At 34.1% G+C, this 22,559-nt stretch overlaps 1 protein-coding gene across 1 annotated transcript; it reads right to left on the reverse strand.

Annotated features, from left to right (window-relative positions):
- Positions 1-11,327: 11,327 nt before the first annotated feature.
- On the reverse strand, positions 11,328-14,541 carry LOC149528597 (uncharacterized). The gene is made up of 3 exons (XM_089810418.1): positions 14,403-14,541; positions 14,060-14,242; positions 11,328-13,329 (listed from the first exon to the last, which is right to left on the reverse strand). The coding sequence occupies exon 3, from the start codon at positions 13,204-13,206 to the stop codon at positions 11,746-11,748; it is 1,461 nt and encodes a 486-aa protein (XP_089666544.1). The 5' UTR covers positions 13,207-13,329; positions 14,060-14,242; positions 14,403-14,541; the 3' UTR covers positions 11,328-11,745.
- Between the last annotated feature and the right edge of the window lie 8,018 nt (positions 14,542-22,559).

Consider the following 22,559-nt stretch of genomic DNA (forward strand, 5'->3'; position numbering starts at 1 on the left):
ATTTTCATTTTATTCAATTTTGGATGCATATGGTTAAATGTTGAAATATATAGGTGGTGTAAAAGTGTTGCAATAATGATTCCCTCCCCCACCCTTAGTATCATCTATTTCTAACAAAAATAGATACAGAGTTGATGTAGGAGAATTGAGATTGGATTTTGGTGGAGTTATGATTTTCATGGTTAGAGATGTGTTGGAGACACATTGGAGAACCTTTCCTCATAATTTCATAGAGATTGGATGGATTGAGTTGACGTTTGAGCCATTTTACCTTGCTACTAGAGATGTGTTTTCTGGTTTATGGGTGACAATGAGTTAGAGACTGAAAATTTCAAGTATTGAAGAGGACCTAGATTATTCTCTTCTCTCAAAGAAGAAAGTCCTAATTCATTATAAGTTGGGAGATATGGAAATTCTCCTAGAGTATCAATTTCTGGCAGTTTTGCATGATAGGTTTATGTGCTTAACTTTCAGGGTGGATGTGCAAACTAGCCTTTGCACCCTTAAGGGGTTGTAGAGGACCTAAAGTAATATTTTTAGTTCAAAGCGCAAGTTCTAATTCAATCAAGGCTAGGAGATATCAAAAATTTTCTCGAGCATCAATTTTTGGACATTTAATTTATGTTGGAAGTCGACTTGTGGCTCTTCAAGTATTTAATGTTTGGTTTTAGCATTATGGGCTGACTTGTGGCTTAGATTGGTGCAAGTAGGGGATCTTGGGTAGATTTTTAATGATAATTTTTGGTAGAGGAGTCTTAGGTGGAGCATCTTGGAGATAGAAGTTTGTATTTGAGTCTAGAGAACTATTCTTCTTTAAAAGATGTATTCTTCTTTGTAATGGTCGTAACTCAGAAGGTTGTACAACTAGGCATGTTGGATGTAAACTTCTTGCTTTGAATATATGAAATATTATCTCTCTAGATCTAAATCTTGTTCCTCTTGTTCATTTTCCACTATGTGTTTGTTTTCTAGTTTTCTAGATCACCTCATTTTGGGGTAAATTCAAATTAGTGCTACATCATTTGGTATTAGAGTCTAGTTGTTCATGAGTGTCCAAGCAGATTGCTGAACTATGAGGCATTTTGTATTAGGACCTTGGTTGGGAAAATTTTATCAGAGAAGGGTTTTGATTTTAAGGATTTGGTGTAGGGTTGCAAATCTATAGATTTGGCCTACACTTGTAGAAGACTCATCGTCTATTTATTGTTTGTATGTGTAAAGATGGTTTGTGGAAGGAGAAATGTTGATCCAAAATTATTTGACATGTTGACGAAACTTGCAACTAGATTAGAAGCTATTGAGTTAGTGCAAGACCATGGAAGACATCTTGATGATGTTGAGAGTAATGAGTATGATTCTTTTTGGGATGATTTACATGAAAGGATTGATGATTTGGAAAGGATTGATGATTTGGAAGAGTTTGATTGGAGTTGGCATCTGAGGATTAGAAAGAAGGTTTGTTGGCTAGTTATTGAGATTATGAAGAGAAGAAGATAGATCGTGGAAGTACATGATAATTTTGCTGAAATGGAGGAAGTATCTTTTGGTTTTCATGAGTAGATATATAGATCTAACATGGAAATTGGAGAGCATCTTATTGTGCGCAATGAGATTGTTGAAGAGGAAAGTTTCACTTATATTGGTAAGGAATTGGATGTTGTTATACATAATGATGTTAATTTTGGAATGGATGTGATTGAAGTCTTATCTGTTGCTGTCATTGTTGATATGGAGTTGTATGTTCATTCTATTATGAATAATGTTGATTTGGATGTTGCTTGTGGTAAGAAGATGGATTTACTAGCTGAGGGTTTTAGATGTTTTATTAATGTGGATTTACATGATGTTGTTATTGTTGATATGGATCTGAACTTATATGTTGTTGTTGAGATACTGAAGGATATGGAAGTTACTACTAATGTGGATTTTGATGATGCCACTGATTTACATGTTGCTAGAAGAATGGATATATACTGTTATGAATGACATAAGGTTATTGTTGCATGTTCCTGGGATGAATTCATTTGTTGTTGATTTGGTGGAGGATTCCTATGTTATGGATTTATATGCTTTTGCTATGATGGATCTAACTTTATATATTGTTGATGATCAGGTTTGTGATTTGGATATTGTTGCTGATCTAGTTTTCATGTATGAGGATGATGTTATGGATGATGATGATGATAAGTTGTAGATGGAGCATTGTGATTTTTAATTGAATTCGTATTTTGATTGGTTTGATGAGATTCTAATTTTTGAATGGATGAAGTATAGATGGTTGATTTTTAGATTTGATCTCTTTTCTTTAATGGAGTGGAAACCTTTGGTAAAGATGAAATTGGTTGTAGATCTTTCTTTGGGTATCAAAGTATGGGACATATTTTTCTACTTACCTAGGAAGTTTGATGCAGGAGCATCGGGCTTGAATTTGGTGGAGTTATGTTTTTCATGGTTAGGGATGTGTTGGAGACACATTGGAGAAACTTTCCTCATGATTTCATAGAGATTGGATGGATGGAGTTGAAGTTTGAGTCATTTTACCTTGCTGCTAGAGATACGTTTTCTGGTTTATGGGTGCCTGTTGCAGGCCATGTAACTAATTATGTGCAATGAGTTAAAGGCTGAAAATTTTAAGTATTGAAGAGGACCTAGAGTATTCCCTTCTCTCAAAGGTGCAAGTCCTAATTCATTATAAGTTGGGAGATATGGAAATTCTTCTGGAATATCAATTTCTGATAGTTTTGCATGACAGGTTTTGGTGCTTAACTTTCGAGATGGATGTGCACTTATCCTTGGTGAACCAGCCTTTGTGCCCTTAAGGGGTTGTAGAGGACCTAAAGTACTACCTTTAGTTCAAAGTGAAAGTTTTAATTCAATCGAGGCTAGGAGATATCATGATTTTTCTCAAGCATCAATTTTTGGACATTTAATTTCTGTTGGAGGCTAACTTGTGTCTCTTCAAGTATTTAATGTTTGGTTTTAGCATCCTGGGCCAACTTGTGGCTTAGATTGGTATAAGTAGGGGATCTTGAGTAGATTCTTAATGATAATTTTTGGTAGAGGAGTCTTAGGTGGAGCAACTTAGAGGTAGAAGTTTGTATTTGAGTCTGAAGATCTGTAGATGTATTCTTCTTTGTAATGGTCATAACTTGGAAGGCCATATAGCCAGACATGTTGGATGTAAACTTCTTGCTTCAAATATATGAAATATTATCTCTCTGAATCTAAATCTCATTCCTCTTGTTCATTTTTTGTTGTGTGTTTTTTCGTTGGTTTTCTGGATCACCTCATTTTGGGGTACATCTGGATTAGCACTGCATCAAAAGATAAAATTCAACTCAAATGTACAAGTATGAAAATGAGATGCAACAAAGAATAACGGGCTAAAATGTAGAGCTGAAAATGCCAGTCTATAGAGAATGGAAACTTGGACACTGAAGACGTTTCTATAAACTATGATTTTGTATTTGGAATCTTGAATTCCATATAGATATCTATCTCCAATATTCAGCCAAAATTTATTAGTCACTTGAGCTAATTGGAATAGACCTATGATATTCAAAGTCTAGAACTATGTCTTAACCTACAATGCATAATTTTCTCACTATCAGCGATCAAATCTATATCATGCACATAGAAGAGGAAAAATGTTATGTTGTGTAAAAAAATTGCTCATTCAAACCCTATGTTGGTGTTTCCACTTTCATTGTGTATGAAAGAGAGCTTCCCCTTGTTATGGTAGAGGCTTAAGACCTCAAAGGAAATGCTTGAATTAAAGAATGATACCTTTGATACAAATATTATTACCTTGAAGTCTTAGACACAACTTCTTTTTTGCTTGATATGTTTTAATGCAGGTCTTTCTTCTTAGAGGAACACATAATTTGATTGTGACTAATGGACTTGAATGCTTGTTTGTAAATTTCTCCTCAACTACCTTGAAGGTGCTTGATTAAATGCTCAATTAGAGTGATACAAATGATGAGGTGAAAATATAGGAGTTCAAGTAGCGGAGGTATTTGTATTTATAGAAAAATATTACAACTTTTTGGGGTTTAATTTCTCCATAAGCTTGACATTGAGGAGCACGTTCCCACTACTTGCAAAGCTTCTTGTTATGATCTTATATTTTCTCTCAAAATGATTGTACCATGGCACTAGTCTAGGAGGTCTATGGTGCTGGGGGTCATAGTCCTAGCATTTTGGTTGAAAGTCAAGGTGGATAAATAGATTATTATGCAGAGCTTCTAGAAATGGTCATGGGCTACGTATAATGAGGCATGAATTAGGAGCATGTGGCACAACCACCAAAGCAAGCCCAAAATGAATGTGAAATTGTAGAGGGATACAATTTACAACACTGCCACCCTCTTGCTTGGTATGCCTTTGATATTGTTTTAATATTAATGGGTTTGTCTTGATACCAAAGAAGTCATATGTATTCCTTATACAAAGCAAAGCCCAAAGTGTTTATCAACACATCTTTGTTCCAAACACAAACATTGAAAGAAAGAGCACAAATAGAAATCCATAAAAGATGAACTTTTAAAAGTTTGATGAAATTATCTTGAAAAAAAAGTCTCCTTATGCCAAAATATACAATCGAAAGCTCAAGCAATCTAAAGTCATGAAGTATATTTGCCACAACCTTATAGTATAAATATGATTACAATTTTCCAATTCCAATCACCAATAGAACTAAACATTTCCTCCATTTCAAATTATCCTTTGCATTTCTATCAACTTTATTAATTAAAATTCGATTATAATAAATAATTATATGTGTTTATATTCTCTATTAGCGTAAACTACACACTCACTAGCGCAAACTACACAACTTATTAGAATAATTAGATAATGCATCTTATGTTCTCTTCAAAATTGCTTTAAAATATATATTTTTAATTTTTTGCCGCAAAAAATTATTAAATATACTATACAATGAATCTTGTGTTTCCTTTTTCATAGTTGCACTCAAAATAATATTTATTTTTATTTTAGGTTATGGTGCAATATCTACCTACCTTTCTTTTTGAATTCCCCTACAATTGAGTTATCCCCTCTCATGCCCTCAAAGTGGATTAGCTTACAATCATGTTGGCTCAACTACATAACATATTTTACAGCTCAATTGAACTCAACATTCAGTCATGGCTCAAATTTTCGGTCAATTCAATATGGAAGTGCTAAGAGTCCTGCTACTTCTTAGTTTGAGTTCTCATTGATTTTAGCATTATATGTACTATGTTCATGCGGGATGGTAAAGAAGCTAGTGTTTCTAAAAAAGAATCGTTTCAAATTTGTTTGCACCATGAGAAACCTAGTCTCAAAAAATGGATCAGGAATAAGTTCTTCTAAAGAGGCACTATCACAGTAGTTTTTTTTAATGAATAGTTCCTTTCCATTAAATTATAATATAAAAGTATATATTCATAGAGAAAAGTTAGAAGATACAAGATCACTTTGCAAATGTTCACACGGCCTTAAAGTCAGATATTATAACTATTTCTTAAAAAATAGACATAACCAGCTCCAGCTGTAGTGCCAGATGAGGGAGGTAGGTTTTGGTGCTCTTTAGAGCCCCAAACTTCAGCAGGGTTTGGTGGAGGGTCTGACATAGACCAACCGTCATCTTTTTCTTTTTCTTCTTCTTCCTTCCTAAGAGGCAAAATGGTCAGCACCAGGCAAAGAAAAGAGATTCTACCTAATTTCATTACTTATGCAGCAAGTTAATTGTCATCCCTTTTTAATCAACCCTCGTATAACACAGACTTGTCCTTCAAATTGACATAGCTCTTCGCAAAAGCTTGATGACTAGATTATCTCATAGATAATTGTTTCGGAAAATGGGCAAAACACAGACACTGGGCACACAATAATTACACAAATTGCAGAATAACCTTCCTTGTTTTTCTTGTTATTTTTTTTGGATGACAGAGATAACTACTTAGGGTTAGCTTCTCTCTATTCCTATTTCGTATGAGAGAAAAAACCTTCAAAGGCTATTTCAGCTGTCACAAAGGGCTATAAATATTTGATTTATTTTTGTGCTCTTGCCCAAAAAAGTGGAGATCTACAAAGAAAGTCACATTCCATTGTAGCGTTTTAATAGTTTCTTTTGTTACTTATGACAATATTTCCGAGGCAAACAAGCTATCTGATACATGGAAAATATCAAAGGCCAGTACAGCTTTAGGCTCTGATCAGCCATCATATACATGCAAAATTGAAAACTCTGAACAACAGTGGCAATATACCACATTTCTCATTCCATATTATGCAATAAACAAATTCAGAGGCACAGGATAAAATAGCTAAAGTTTAACTAAAGTGGATATGTGAAACATTGAGTGTCAGTCAAATTTTATGCTTTTGGAATCATATGTGTGATTAATTTGCATCAATGTTTTGGATCACACTCAGTGATCCATCACCAAAATAAGAGAAAGAGAGCATCAGGAGAATGTGCGCTCCTGATGCTCTCTTTCTTCTATCCTGATGATGGATCACACATTCTCCTGATGCTCTCTTTCTCTTATCCTGATGATGGATCATTGAGTGTGATCCAAAATGTTGAGGTAGAATAATCACACAATCAAATCCAGAAACATAAAATTTGATAGTTTCTTATAGATTTTGGAAACCACCTTATTCTTATGAACGTCAGTGCTTCCTTCTTTTTTAGATCAGTCAAATGAGGATTAGGGCCTTCTACCCTTTTGTATATACAAATAACTAGCAAATATAACATGAAAGTGCAGCCGCATTGAACTAGGGAGCTCTCAGACCTTGATTACCAAAATAACCGAAGTTACAGGTTGTTATTGTACAGACTAATTTCTATATTAGCACTGATATCTATAGTACACTTTGTAGAAACTATGTTAAGCCTTGTCGCCTATTGAGTGCAGTGAGAAAGAAATTCATTTGTTTTATTATAACACTAGTGATTTCGCACCTCTTTTTCTGTATCCCTTTTGAATTGCAAGAGCATTTCCATGACCACTTATACTAGATACACTAAATGCTCATTGTTCTCCCTTACCATGCTCGTTAAAGAAAAGGTCGTAGAATTCATGGCCTTCGACAGGTAGAGGGGCACAGAGGAACCAATTTGCAATGACAACTTCAACATCTATGTTTTTTTCCAATGCTTCTTCCTGATGTAGTGGTTGCCAAGGGCCTTCACAATTTCCTTGTCCCCAGTTATTATCAGCATATTTTAAACAAAAGTGGAGAAGATTTCTGAGCTGACTATGTGGCTCATCCTCCACATAATCCTTGTGCAGAACTTTATTTATAGCATCTACAATGTCAGCACTTGATAAAACACATCTTCTTCATCCTTACGTTGGTGATGTAACCTAGGCACTTTGCATTATATCCATCTTTCCTGAGCATTGGAAGATGTGAATCCAAGATGCATGACAAGGATTTCAAAACAAGGCTACACATTGTGAAAAGGTGGAGTAGGTCATATATTTCCCTGCCACAAGCTGCCTGAAGTTTATTGATCGCCGATGAGGTGTTTTGTTTTGATGTGCTTTTCAGTATAACATCCCTCACACTATTTCAAGCAAACCTTTTTCTCAAAATGATTGTCAATGTTTTGTTCCTCATCCCTACCTATGCCTTGGTTAGATAGCCAGTCCACTTCCTTTTACCTTTCACAGTAGTAACGTTCAATATAGATTTTTAAGTGAGTCTAGAAGTAGCCAGGCTTTACAGTTGTTAATCTTTCAATTCATTGATTTCTTGTTTCAGATGTTCAGAATGATAGCAATTGAATCTCCTGAACTACATCTAGTAAATCCCACATGCAAGACTGCCCCCAATTGAAGTCTATACAGAAAGGCAAATGCTTTGGCTTCATAATTGTACTTCCAAGGAGTTTCTTGGATTTTGCCTTTATCAATTTACTATGGTTGTCCACATTACAAACCCTATGTCTAAATGAGCCAGGCTTCCACTTTGAGATCCTATCAAAATTTAGCTCGCGTCTTCTTATAAGAAGAAGCAGGCTTTTGATGGAATTTATACGAAGAGTGTCTAGCTCAACTTAGAAAACCCATCAACAGGGAGTGTTGTGCCTCTTACTAAAGTATGACTAGGAAGTTTCAAGCTATTTGAGTCCCTTTTTCCCTTGTCCGGGAGACCCATTCAGACGTCCCCCAGTACCTGTTACACTATTTTTTTGTAAACATACTCACATATCACAATGCCTACTTTTCAGTCACTTCAAAAATAAGCAACCAAGAAATACTCCACAGGGATATATACGAAGGAGGGTACATGGGGACGTGTTCCCTGTCCCTTTTAGGTTTGCCCGGATTCAGGATGTTGTAGAAATGCCTCAGAAATGTCCCCTTGCTGTTCCTTAACCTTAACCTTTAATAAAAAGGTCCTGAACACACAGGAAATGCACAGCAAACATTAAGGATTGTCAACCATTCCCCCTCCACTATAGTCTTACAAACATTAAAAATCACTTTGTAATAGGCAATACAGATGCAATTGTTGGTGATTCCCCAAGCTCTTAAGATTTTTTGTTGACTCATATGGCCTGCCAATTTTCACTCAAAACAGATGGAAAATACATCTCAGTGAAGTTATAAAGTTTTATTTAAATAATCAATGGACATGAGACATCTCCGACAATGGTGGTAGAAAATTCATCAATGCATATACTAGAATCATATGATTGGACATATCCATAGCACACAGATAAATGTGAGAGAGTGCTGCTTTGCAGCTAAATCAAAGTTGAAATTGTGTAAAGATAAGAACACCCTATTAAGTAGAGACACACTGTACCCTAACTGCCGTAAAATATGGCCTGTACCATGTCGCTTAAGATTTTTAAGTTAGTGCCCTCTCAACTGGTTTTACAGGGACGGGATTGAGAAGGCGACAAGAACAATCAATGTGAAAAAAAAAAATTCAAATATTTTAGATCAGCTTTTAAAAATGAAGGAAATGTTTTTCACATTGATTTCTGTCATTAGAACTATTATTCGGTGCCCTATAAAAGCATGAGAATTTTTAACCTCCCTCGCCAATATCAGATTCACAATTTAACACTGTCAAACTTTTCTTCGAGATATTTATTATCTTACCTGTATATGAGATATATATTGGTAAAAGGAAATCAACCACATTGAATGCATAGAAAGTAACAGTAATGCATAAGAAACATATGGGGTACTGCAAACTGCTGGACTGTATTGAAAACGACAGAGCAAGATAAATAAATAGAATGGCAGAGATAATTAACTGCAACTTATCATAGGACTTTTGATAGCAGAAAAATCAAAAGAAATGTGATGTGAATGAATAAGATACTTCATTCGAAATATCTGAATATAAATTTCTCTTTCAAACACAGTCAGACAAAAAATGTGATGTTTATTTCTTTTCAATTTGTATGCTGAGTCATTCGAAGTCTCAATTCAGCTCTGACTTTTTCATAATATGTTTATATAATTAAATGGAAAATACCTTATCGTATAAATATTTAAAATCCTCTATATTTTAGACCTAGACCCATTTTTTAATAGCCATCCCCTATCGCTGTCTCCTAGAAAAAAGTTACCTATTCCCTGCTGTCCCAGAAAATCATTTACCTGTTCCTTCCCATACCCATCCTAGAAAATTAGTCTAACATAGATTTGCACTGGTCTGGTGATCAAGTAATCACAATAACCCATAGAAATCACAGTGAAACATGGGGTCTCGCAACCCCCACCAAAACCTCAAGGTACCTGTCCCCGAGACATCCCCACATTGGGTAATTGCGTACCAGAATGAATACTTGAATTTCTATTTTAATGTTGATTTTAGAATGTTACTGCCAAGATGAATACTTGAATTTCTATTTTAATTTTGATTTTTGAATGTTACTATTAGGTATGTACTATGTTACTATGTTGAATGTTCTGGTTAGTGTTGTGATTTTGCTATGTTCAAGTATTTCAAATTAAGATGTCATACTGAAACATCATTTCGTAAATAGCATTTCAAGCCCTATATGTATGATATACAACACCCCCTACCCCAACCCCCTCAACACCGTTCAACTGAGGCCCTTTGTGGCCCTGTCTCAAAAAATCATCCCAACGTCCCAGTCTACCCAGTACTGGTGTTACACTGGTAAAACCCAGCGACAGTTCTGACAATCACCTCTGCATACAAGGAAAGATGATTTCCTTAACCAATGATCTGGTTGATATCATTGCCATTAACTTGTCTTCAATCATTGCTGAAACCATCTTCCATCGATTTATCCTTCCTTAGCATAAAATCAATTAGCTGCAATAAGCTTTCTGATGTGTATGTTGTCATGGAAGATTTTTGTTGTGTCATACATCCTCTATACTATTGCCTCGGAAACTTTTTTCACGTTAAAAATAACATATGCACACAAAAAAATGGATGCCACAACTTGTTATCCTTGACAAATTTGTCTGACATCATAGAGTTTACGAGGAACTCAAGAAAGCTGTGTTATTATCCCTGTACAATACATATAAAAAGTATTGTAGATCTATCATTTTGTTGAACTAACTGCCAACATTCTCTTTCAAGAATTGTGAGATGGCTTAATCACCTCCTGTCTTCCATAAGTCTAGTGTAGTGTGGGCATTAATAGATCAGTCTTTTTGATGTAACGACAACCCTAACATGTAACAAGTGATCTCAGAGCTTGGTCACAGGTTCAAATCTCCTTGGGTAATGCTGAGGAGGAGATTGCTGGACTAACAACCAGCGTTTCCCTTTGAGATTCGTAACATGTCTTAACCACCTCGTGTGTTCAATAAGTCTAGTGGTTGCATGGGACATTAACAGATCGATCTTTTGATATAGGACAACCCTAGCTTGTAACACATTTAACAAGAAACATTATTCCACGGTGGTGTTCAGAAACATGATATAATATCTGCAATGGAAATCTAATATCTTTAAGACCTGTTTATACTAAAATGTGTACTGATTCTTCTCAGTTCCTGTAGAAACTAAATTTCTAGCATTTCTATTCATTAAAAAAAATCAGCATGCCATCCATCAAGCTGAAATGAAATAAAATTATAAAATTGAAGTAAAAACCACTGGAAGATAAGTAAGGATTCCACTATCAGATCCATAAAGAGATGACAAACCTTCCATATTTATCATTTATTTAAAAATCACAGATACAGGTATTTGAAGATGATGCAGAGAGGAAATACATAGAAAATCGATTAAATCAAAACTGAAGAATAGTTTCCCAAGAAAACAGGCGAGTTGCCAATTAGCTGGCAATGTCAATCTCCAGCATAATCAGCAAGTCATTTGCAGAAACTCTCATATCTTGATATTATTTTCTGTCGCACACATACAAATATTGTCATTACATTAAATCATGAATAAAGATTCAAAGAATGGAGTAACCAATCCCTGTACCTCTCTCAAAGCAGGTCTCATGGAGACCTCGGCCTCCAAAAACTCAATTAATTACACTTGATATCCTATATAGGTGCAGAAGGGTGCACAAGAAGAGAAAAAAATCAGCCACATGGAAGGCTCGAAAGCATTAAGAAAATCCATGTGACCGATAAGGAAGGATCCTTCTCACCACCAAAAAATACCTCTCTCAAAGACTACCAAAACTCTGATCCCATCCATGCTAACTCACTACATCTAGGAAAATAAGCACACTGCCAAAACAAGGATCATACGACAAGCTATTACTCTTTAAATTGGTTTCAATTACACCACACACTGATCTATCCACGTTAGAGCTTCAAGATCAAGGTCAAAATTTAAGCTGGAAATGTCATTGTCAGCATTCAGGAAGCCATTGACACCGGCAAAGCTGGTTAAATCATTTGCATTGCTGTATTCGTCCATTTGAAACAACTGCCCAAATTCCTCCACGGACTGATAATGATCTCCAAATGCAGATGAGTTAACATCATCCCAGCACTGTTCTTTATTGATGGAAGAAAGAGATTGCACAAGAAAATCCATGCTACAAGAAAGCAAATTCTCTTGCTTTCCTGAATGAAGTTGTTGCTGTATGTTCTGGCAATCCATTGATTCAAGAACAGTGGGAGGATTAACTGGCAAAACTTCTAATTCTAGCAAAGGCACCGATAAATTTGATTGCTTTGGAATCACAAGATCGTTACCCTCGCACCTGCCATTGAAATTAGTCACTCGGGCATCATCATCAGCTGCAAGAAGATTTTGTGATGTAGAGAAGGGGAAAATGCATTCAATTTCTTTTTCAAATTCTATATCGTCCAGCAAATTAGATATGGGCATTTCCAGCACAGACGAAGGTGATGGCATCTCACATTTATCGAAAAATTCCTCGGTACTGCAAGAAATGGACGCTGAAGATGATGAACGAAGAACATCAGTTTCTTCCGTATTCCTCTCTAAACTCGATCGTTTTTCTGGCTTCTCCAGTGGCTCAATAGGCAAAAATGAGTTTTCAACATCTTTGGTTTTATAGGTTTTACCCGAAAAGTTAGTCGGTGCTAATGGACCTTTAATCTTTCTGGCCGCTTTATCATAAGCTTGTGCAGCAGCTTCAGCGGTGTCAAAAGTTCCAAGCCATAACCTCACTCCTTTTGAAGGATCTCTTATCTCTGCAGCCCATTTACCCCATCTTCTCTGCCTTACTCCCCTGTACTTGCAGCTATTCGCAGAGTTGTTATATGCGAAGGATCTCAAAACAGATTTATTAGACCTTCTGAACCTTGTTAACCTTTCCTTCTTCTTGGGCGCTCTTCTATAAGGCAAGCATTTGCTTCTCTTCTTGAGCTTGAATTTAGGGGCAAACCCTTGTGTTTCAAATTCAACGTTCTCGTAGGGGCGCAAATCAGAATTCACAATAGGCTTTTCACAATTCAACTCGCCAATGCCATCATCTTCTTCATCTTCGCCATTGTTTTGACAGAATATGGCTGAACCAGAGGGAATTTCAATTTCATACACTAATCTCTTGTGGGTATCTTCTTCCGGGCTCCTCTCTTCATCGCTGGATACATCTGTAGCATCAGGATCATTGCAAACGATTCTAACTTTCCTAACGCAAGTCAGAGTACTGAAATCCTTGGAAGATTGAAGAGCTTCATCATCTTTCTGTTTCTTCTGTTTCTTCGATTTACCGGTCTTTGCATTGCAGCTGTAGAAAAGGGTCTGGGAGCCACAATTTTTCATAATGCCCTTTTTATGCCTGAAACCAGACCGGTATATGCACAAACCAATGTAAACGAACCGGAAATTTTATATCTCTCTTGCGTTGCCAAGCCTTCTGATGCATAACTGAATTGGCGAAGATAGCTACATGCAACAATGACAATAGCCCGTCAAAAAACGCCTCTAAAATCTCAGAAATACAGCAAACGCATTCGAGACAGGGTTTTGGGTTTAAGGCCATTAGTATAGACTTAAGCTATCTCATAAATTTCTACCCCGTGTTTAATTTAAGCTGGTGCAGACCTATTCTAAATCACAAATGCCTAAAGGGAAACAACACAACTGAATCCTAAATCTCAAAACGAAATAAAATTTGCATGCAGGGTATCCGGAAATCGCAATCCGCATAATATACAAGACAGAAAATTTCTTTTAAAGTATAACATGCATAAAGCTTGAATCTGAAAAAATGAATACTCAAAACTGAAATACACCTACAGCTACAAACATTAAGAACAAAATTGCAATACACACTCAATTCGAAAAATCTGATTTGTTCTCTCGAAAATTGATCCAGTGTGGGAAAGGTTTCACTTTTACTCTTTTGCATCTTATGGGAGGAAATATACACACATCAAGCGAATGACAGATTTCTTGAGGTGGATTCTTGGTTGGCAAGAAAACGGTTATAGAAACAAATGTCATGTCTGAATTACTTCTAAGCAAACCCAATAAAAATACATCAATCAGTCTTCATTGCTAAAGTCGGTACTCATGCAATTCAACCAAAAAACCGAACTCCAGAGCACTACCGAATACAAGAAATGCACTACCCATTAAATTCAATGAGGAAATTAGGATTCATGGTACTCACCCAATGCAAGAAACACAGAACCACAGATCTCAAACTCTTCAGCCAAGCAAACTAGCAGTAGTCATATACACAAGGCGTATATATCTCCACTGAACTAACTGTTAGTTACAAATTGAGATAGGAAAAGAGGGAAGAATTAATGCTTCCGCTGCTGCTGCTATCACTCCGACTGTGTATATCCCTCTGCAGTATACACACAAAACATCAATGGCCTGGTTTGTTTGGCTTATATCGCATCACACAAACACAAAGCAAGCAGCAGCACCCAAAAAGGGATCGCAATGGATAGAAGCAAAGAGACTTCTTTGCTGTTAATAACAACAATATAAACAAGAAAAACAACCTCTAAATAGACCTCAACTTCTTTTTTCTAAAACGAAATCAAAAGCTGTAAAAAGACCAAGCTGTAAAAATTCTTAAATCTGATTTAAACTCTCAGGAAAACAGCACGGTTTTCCTTTGACACAGCAAAATAAGAAAAACATCAGCAAGCCCATTATGCATGGCATGGGTAATGGATATCATGAGATTTGCATGGATTTTCAACATAAAATTTGTGCCTTGAATGAAAGAAGTGGTCATACTCATTAATCGGTGCTTGTTAACAAAGTCTTGCTGTATTACTTTTTCACTGGTAATGACCCCACAATGAAAGGAGAAAGAAAAGGACATTATTAGCCCGTGCTCAGAACTTGATTTATACTGTGAGTCTTATTCTCGTTTATGCGTTTTTTCACCCTTCATTTAGACTACGACTCTTCCATTCTTTAATAAGGTAGGCCCTTTTTACATTTGGCTTTTGTTTAAAAACAAAACTCCTTAAAATAAATAGTATTAAATATAATTTATAATTTCTACCCTTGTGATTATAGTGGTTTTGTACTTAAAATAAATAGTATTAATTATAATTTATAATCTCTATGTTTTGAACTTTTTAGGATTGGTAAACCAAGGTTCGTCCAAAACATGTGTGACTTTGAGGTATAAATTTAAATATATACTATTTTTCATGTATTTAATTTATTAATATTTTAATGATCTATAATCTAAAATTAATTTTAATAAAATAATAATTTAACTATCTAAAAATAAATTCTAAGATTTAAAATTTATTTATATAATAAAGAAAACAATTGTATATATAGATATTTTATTTTTATAATTAAAAGAGAAAAATTAGGAAGGTGATCTTAAAGTATCTTATATATTAATATTTTAAAGATAGATATAATCATTATCATTGGGTAAAGTTAATATAATTAAATATTAAATTTTATTATGTTAAAATTTATTTTATCTTATATATATATATATATATATATATATATATATATATAGTAAAGAAGATAATTGTATAGGAGATGTTGGTTTTATAATAAAAAGAGGGAAATAAGAGTATTGATCTTGAAGATTAACCAAAAATTAAATATCAAACTTTAAATTTAATAAATAATTATTAGTCTAATTATATAATATTAAAAATTGTGTCTTTATATATAAATAATAAACAATTTATTATAAAATTAAATTTAGAAAATTATTTTAATAATTAATTAATATTGTTAGAAAATTAACTAAACTAAGATTTTTTTTAACAATGCCACTAAAAGTTTGTCTTTTTATATAAATAATAAATAAATTATACTAAAATTATGATTATGGCCTCTTATTAGGGAGGTCTTGGGTTTGAACCTTGGGCCTCTTACCTATCAAATAAAAATCTATCTTCTTAGTAGAATTTTATATTTTAACATTAGTTTTTTCTTTACATTATTTATAAAGAACTATTTCCTAATCTAGAATATTCCCTAATAAATATATTGTATTAAGTCAAGTTAATCAATTATTTTTCTTTGTGCCAATCAAAATAATAATAATTTAATGAAATATTTTATTACAAAAAAATATAATAAAATAATTTTAAAAATAAACATGGTAGTTATATAGTGACTAACTCCAAAACAAAGCTAACTACAAAATTAGCAAAATTAATTTTTTTTTATAAATTATAATAAATATAATTAAGGTGGTGATCTTAAAGATTAAAAAAGCTAACTAAAATAATACTCAATTTTAAAATAATAATAATTAATTATATAAAGTAAAAAATTGAATTTTTAATAATTAGTATCAAATTAAATTCAAAAATAATAATAATTAATTATATAAAGTAAAAAATTGAATTTTTAATAATTAGTATCAAATTAAATTCAAAATTTTATTTTAAATATTACTAGCATGTAGTCAAGATACACATTTAGAAAAATATGTATTTTTTACTAGATTTTGACATTTTAATATTTTTTTCATTGTTTTGTTCCAATGAAGAGTAATAACAATTTAAAAAAATTATTTGATCTTACAAAATTCTATAAACAAAAAATTTAAAAATAGGTATGGTGGTTATTAACTAGCAATTATAATTTTTAAATATTTTTGTAATACTCTTTGAAAAAAAAACTAATATAAGATTTTTTTAAAAATTGCATGTAAATATTTATGTCTTCCTTATAGTAATGAAAAATAATTTTTTTTTTCTAAAAGTAAATTCAAATATTATTTATAATTTTGTTAACAACTAGTTAATGCACATATTTCGAAGTAATTTTTTATGTTAACAATTAAATATTTTTAAAAATAATAATTAAATCATTAAAATTAAAATTTAAAATTATTTTAATTTTGCTAACATGTAGTTAATGCATATATTTAGAAAAGTCTATATTTTAGAAGTAGTTTTTAGTATTTTGAAACTAACTTTGTTTACATTGTATTGTTTGTAAAGAAGTATTTCCTAACTCAAAGTTGGAACTATTCCCTATTTTATATTGTAATCACAAAAGTTAATTAATCAATTGTTTTGTTTTGCACTAATCAAAATTAATTATAATTTTTTTTTAAATATATTGTAAAACTAGTTTTAAAAATGAATATGCAAGGAATCCTAAAAAAATATATTAAATTAATATTGTTGAAAAATTAACTAGATTTAAAAAAAAAAAAATAGTAGTTTTATAAATACTTATTTAGAAAGATCTATATAAAAGTTGTCACCCATGTTTTTAGTAGATTTATTTATTTATTTTAAAATTGATTTTAAAAATTGTCTATAAGAACTGGTTTTATGAATATTTATTAGATTTAACTTTAAAATTATTTCAATTTTATTTAGTTTTTTTCCAATAAAAAGGAGAACTATGTGTGTGTGTGTATATATTGTTGGAACTACAACTCGAATAATTTTTATGTTGTCATTGGTGGCAATTCTTACTTGTAAGATATTTGCTAACAATGTAGAGTGCCATACCATTTGCAGTGATTACTTTAGTGGCAAATCTTTTCCTTTTGGCAATCCCGTGTGACGAGTCAATCATCATTTGGTGAATAGCACATGCAACGCATGTCAACCGCATCACCAGATATTTATCAAATTTTAGTCCAATGCCCGGGTTAGTTGCCCATTAGTTATCACATGATTGGTCAAAAATATTGGTCCAATCGCTAATGCAATATACATTTTGGATACATTTATTTTAAACATATCACCAGCCTTTGCATGTTATTTCTTATTGGCCCGTGTTCTTTCACCATTACTACAACCAAATAATTTTCCCTTGGGTTGGGTGTCACCAACCATTTTATCGACATGTGTTGATCACCAGCCTCGTTTAGCCAACTGTTTCCTACTGTGGGCTTGCATAGGAAGGTGTGTTTCACCTGCATTCAAAATTTCCGCTTGTTAATCCCGCCTAATTTGCCAACCTAGATTGGACTATAAGATATTATTATTCTACACAATTCGCTATTTTCTGGTCTGGAGACTAGCATTTCTTATTGCTGCCGAACTTTTAGAGTGTTGAGTGCATTGGCCATTGACTTGTGGACCCTGGTTTTTGTAAAAGGCAAGTGATTTTTTTTTTTTTTTTAATGTCAACAGTGGTACTAGTTATTTTTTTAGTTTTACTATCCAATTTTCGTTGGTGACTGGACATCTATGATCTCACATGCTAGGATAGCCTATAGGTTTGTGAATTATATTGGGTAGTACCGTAGACTATAGTACCATATCAGTAGTACCCTTTTTTTGAGAATGAATTATATTATTGTTATTATATGTAGTCTAAGTAGTTGAGTCTTTTGTTCAACAACTAAGTTGATATTTTTTTGCAGCCTTTATTAGTTTTCCATGTCAAACAAGAGGGGTAATAGGGGTTCCAGTAGGATCCCTGAAAGCCAAGAGAGGCCACCATTACCAAAACACAAAACCATAGCAGCATATTTTGGTGGTGGAAATGTTGGCAATCTACAATATTCACAAGTTAAGATCTCCAGTGGTTATTGAAAAAGTAGATTCATCACAAGTTGGACCCTCGGACTGTATTGAAGTTCAAGTTGGTGAACCTGATATCTCAATCGAGGACAAACTTGAACAAGATTTGTACGCACTTCCCTCGAGTAGGGAGACACAAACTGAGATTATAGAGTTGGAGTCAGTCTCGGACTAGTCAGGTGAGAAAACCAAAATTGATTCCATAAATCATGTTCATGCACAAAAGGGGAAAAGAAAATTGGAATCGATGAAAGATCAATCTCCCTGGGATCTGTCCAAAAGGAATTTTCAATTAGAATGGGTGGAAAGTATTGGTTCATTGAACCAATGCCCAATCCAATTGATGGTAAGCCTCTTGTAGAATGTAGATGTAAGATTTGCACATAGATAACAAAGAAGGAGAAGAGGTTGCAGCTTAAAATTGATACCATAAAAAAGCATGTCGGTAAAGTTTACAAGAAGGAAACTATAGATGGAGTTGAAAAATTTGTGCTAACTTGGAAAATAAAGGAGAACTGTCTCCATATCAGGAATGTTGAAATATATGAGATAAACCAACAATTACAGGAGAAGCATTCTATAGTAAAAGGTTCCATTAAAGATTTCATTGGGAAAGCAACGGAAGTGCAAAATATGGGAAAAGTAGTTCAATTAAGTGTGGTTTTTTATATATTGAAAAGAGGACGTCCTATTGTTAGGATAAACCACAGACATAAATAAAAACTACATGCAAATATAACCAATAACAGAAAATAATAGATCACACAAAAATGAACACAAGGTAGCAAGATTTAACGTGGTCCACCCAATCCTTGGGCTACGTCCACCAAACAGCCAGTTCGATCTTATTACAATCTAGTGATTACAACCTAATTACAATCTGTAATCCCTTATAGCTTAATACTGCGGCAAGAACCAATTTTGCATCACAACATCATGAAAAATACCCAACCCTAAACCCTTTTCTACAAGTATTAAACCACTTTACGGTTATAACATGTCAGCCATAATTAGCCATAACTTTAGTGGAAAATCTACAAATGGTGAATAGTACCAAAAAAATGTCTACGAATGGTGAATAGTACCAAATTTTTTTTTCAAGGTGATGCCTCGAACCCCACTAATTATGAAGTATGTACAGTACTTTCCTGATCAATCACCACAATCTAATAATCTCCCACTTGGAGACTGATCCTGTAGCAATACCACTACCACATGGGACTCCCACTGGATCAAACCACCCTAGACTCTGTTGTTCATTTATTCATGTTCAGTCTAAAAGACCAACCAAAGCTGAAGAGGAGTTTAGCTTCTCCCGTGTTACAACCTTTGTCAACATATCTGTTGGATTTTCATTGGTATGTATCTTCTCCAGCTTTAACTGTCCATCCTCCAAAATTGACCGAATGAAATGGTACCACAACTGTATGTGTTTGGTCTTAGAATGCAGAGCTGAATTCTTTGCAAGATGGATGGCACTCTGACTATTTGTAAACAAATAATTATCCTTATGAGGATGTCCCAATTCTTCCAAGAAGAACTGAAGCCATATCATCTCCTTGGCTACCTCTGTAGCAGTAACATACTCTGCCTCTATAGTGGATAGAGCATTAATCTTTTGTAACCTAAAAACCCAGCTCACTATTGCCCCACCAATAGTAAAGACATAACTTGTAGTACTCCACCTGGTATCAATATCCCCTACCAAATCTGAGTCAACATAGCCCTGTAAATTAGTAGTAGAGCCTCCAAAGTGTAAACACTTATTGGATGTTCCACTCAAATATCTAAGAATCCACTTGACAGCATTCCAATGCTCAAATCCTGGATGACTCATATACCTACTAACAACTCCCACTGCATGGGCAATATCTAGCCTAGTGCATACCATAGCATACATCAAGCTTCCTACAGCTGAAGCATAGGGTACCTTGGACATCTTATCCTCCTCTTCCCGTGTCTTAGGACACATCTCCTTAGCCAACTTCAAATGACTAGGTAAAGGTGTGCTGACAGCTTTAGCATTCTCCATAGAGAAACATTGCAACACCTTCTCAACATAATTAGCCAGAGATAGCATCAATGTTCTGTTCTTCCTATCTCTGCAAATCTTCATACCAAGGATTTTTTTTGCTACCCCCAAATCTTTCATAGCAAATGCATGTGCTAATTGGTGTTTCAACCCGTTAATATGATCCATGTTAGACCCAGCTACAAGCATATCATCAACATATAAACATAAAATAATGTAGCTATCATCATCCAACCTCTTAAAATAAACACAATAATTTGAATGACACCTATTATAGCCATGCTCATGCATAAACCTATCAAATTTTAGATACCATTGCCAAGGTGCTTGCTTCAAGCCATATAAAGTTTTCTTCAATTTGCACACTAAGTTCTCCTTACCTTTGACCTCAAATCCTTGTGGCTGAGCCATATAGATTTCTTCATCCAAATCACCATGAAGGAAGGTCGTTTTAACATCCAACTGCTCTAAATGCAAATCTTCAGTAGCCACAAGACTTAAAACAATATGGATAGAAGTCATTTTAACAATAGGAGAAAATATCTCATCAAAGTCAATTCCCTTTTTTTGTGCAAATCCTTTTACAACTAACCTAGCCTTAAATCTTTTCTGACCTCCTTCCTCTTCTTTCAACCTGTAAACCCACTTATTCTATAAAGCCTTTTTACCTGCAGGCAATTTGCACAAATCTCATGTCTTATTCTTTAGCAAAGAGTCCATTTCATCTTTCATTGCAGACTCCCACTGAATCTTAGTATCCACCTGCACAACTTCATCATAACATTCAGGTTCACCAACATCAGTAAGTAAAATAGAATACAAAGAGGGAGAAAATCTTTGTGGAGGTCTAATTTGCCTCGTTGACCGTCTAACATTCACTAGTGTGTGTGGTATTTGTTGTTGCGGTTGTTGCACATCATGAGGAATGGCTAGAACATCAGCTTTTGGAATATCGTCCAGCACTACATAATCATCTTCTTTGTTCTCACGTTGCTACAATAGATCTTTGTACAACACTTTCTCATTGAATATGACATCCCAACTTCTAACAATTTTATGATTTTCAAAATCCCAAAGCCTATAACCAAATTCATTAATGCCATATCCAAAAAAGACACATTTCTTTGATTTAGCTTCTAGCTTGGTTCTATTTTTAGAGTCTATATGAGCAAAAGCTTCACAACCGAAGGTCTTGAGAAAAGAATAACTCACCTTCTTACCAGACCATGCCTCCTCTGAAATACCATAGCCCAAAGGAGTAGAGGGACCTCTATTAATCAAATATATAGTAGTATTGACAACCTTCACCCACATGTGTAAGGGCAACCCAACATGCAACCTCATGCTCCTTGCGCGCTCCATTATAGTCCTGTTCATGTGTTCAACCACTCCATTTTCCTGTGGAGTCTTTGGAATAGTTTTTTGTCTACAAATACCATTAGTGGAGCAATAATCTTCAAATTCATGACTACAATACTCACCATCATTATCAGATCTGAGACATTTTAATTTCTTACCAGTCTCATTTTCAACCAAGCATTTCCATTTCTTAAAAGTTTAAAATATATCAGATTTCTGTCTAAGGAAATAAACCCATACTTTTCTAGTTGTGTCATCAATAAATGTAACATAATAATGAGAGCCACCAAGGGAAGATACCTGAGCTGGTCCCCATACATCTGTATGCACAAGCTCTAATTTCTCCTTTTTGTTTTCCTTCCTAGTCTTTACAAAACTCACTCTCTTTTGTTTTCCCTACACACAACTTTCACAAAAATCTATATTAACACATTTCAAACTTGGTAAAAATTTCTTTGAATGAATTACTTTCATACCTTTCTCACTCATGTGCCCAAGTTTGTTGTACCACAGTGTTGTATCAGAATCTACAACAACTACTTGTTCTCCCCGCTCAACTGCAACAATTGTTCCTGAATATTCATTTTTCTCTGAAACAATCAAAGTAGAAGGAACAATATGACTTGTACAAAGATATAAGGTGCCTACTTTCACACCTTTTGCTACTACAAGGGAACCTTTTGAAACCTTCCAATTTTTATCATTAAAAGTAACTACACAACCCTCATCATCGAGTTGCCCTGCTGAAATTAAATTTCTACTCAGCCTTGGAACATGTC

Source organism: Cupressus sempervirens, chromosome 11 (genome assembly GCF_028749045.1).
Source record: "Cupressus sempervirens isolate cs-2001-9-10 chromosome 11, ASM2874904v1, whole genome shotgun sequence".
Taxonomy (NCBI): Eukaryota; Viridiplantae; Streptophyta; class Pinopsida; order Cupressales; family Cupressaceae; genus Cupressus; species Cupressus sempervirens.

Excerpts from the sequence above, each read along its gene's own strand:
- LOC149528597 (XM_089810418.1), bottom strand. The coding sequence starts at position 13,206 with ATGAAAAATTGTGGCTCCCAGACCCTTTTCTACAGCTGCAATGCAAAG.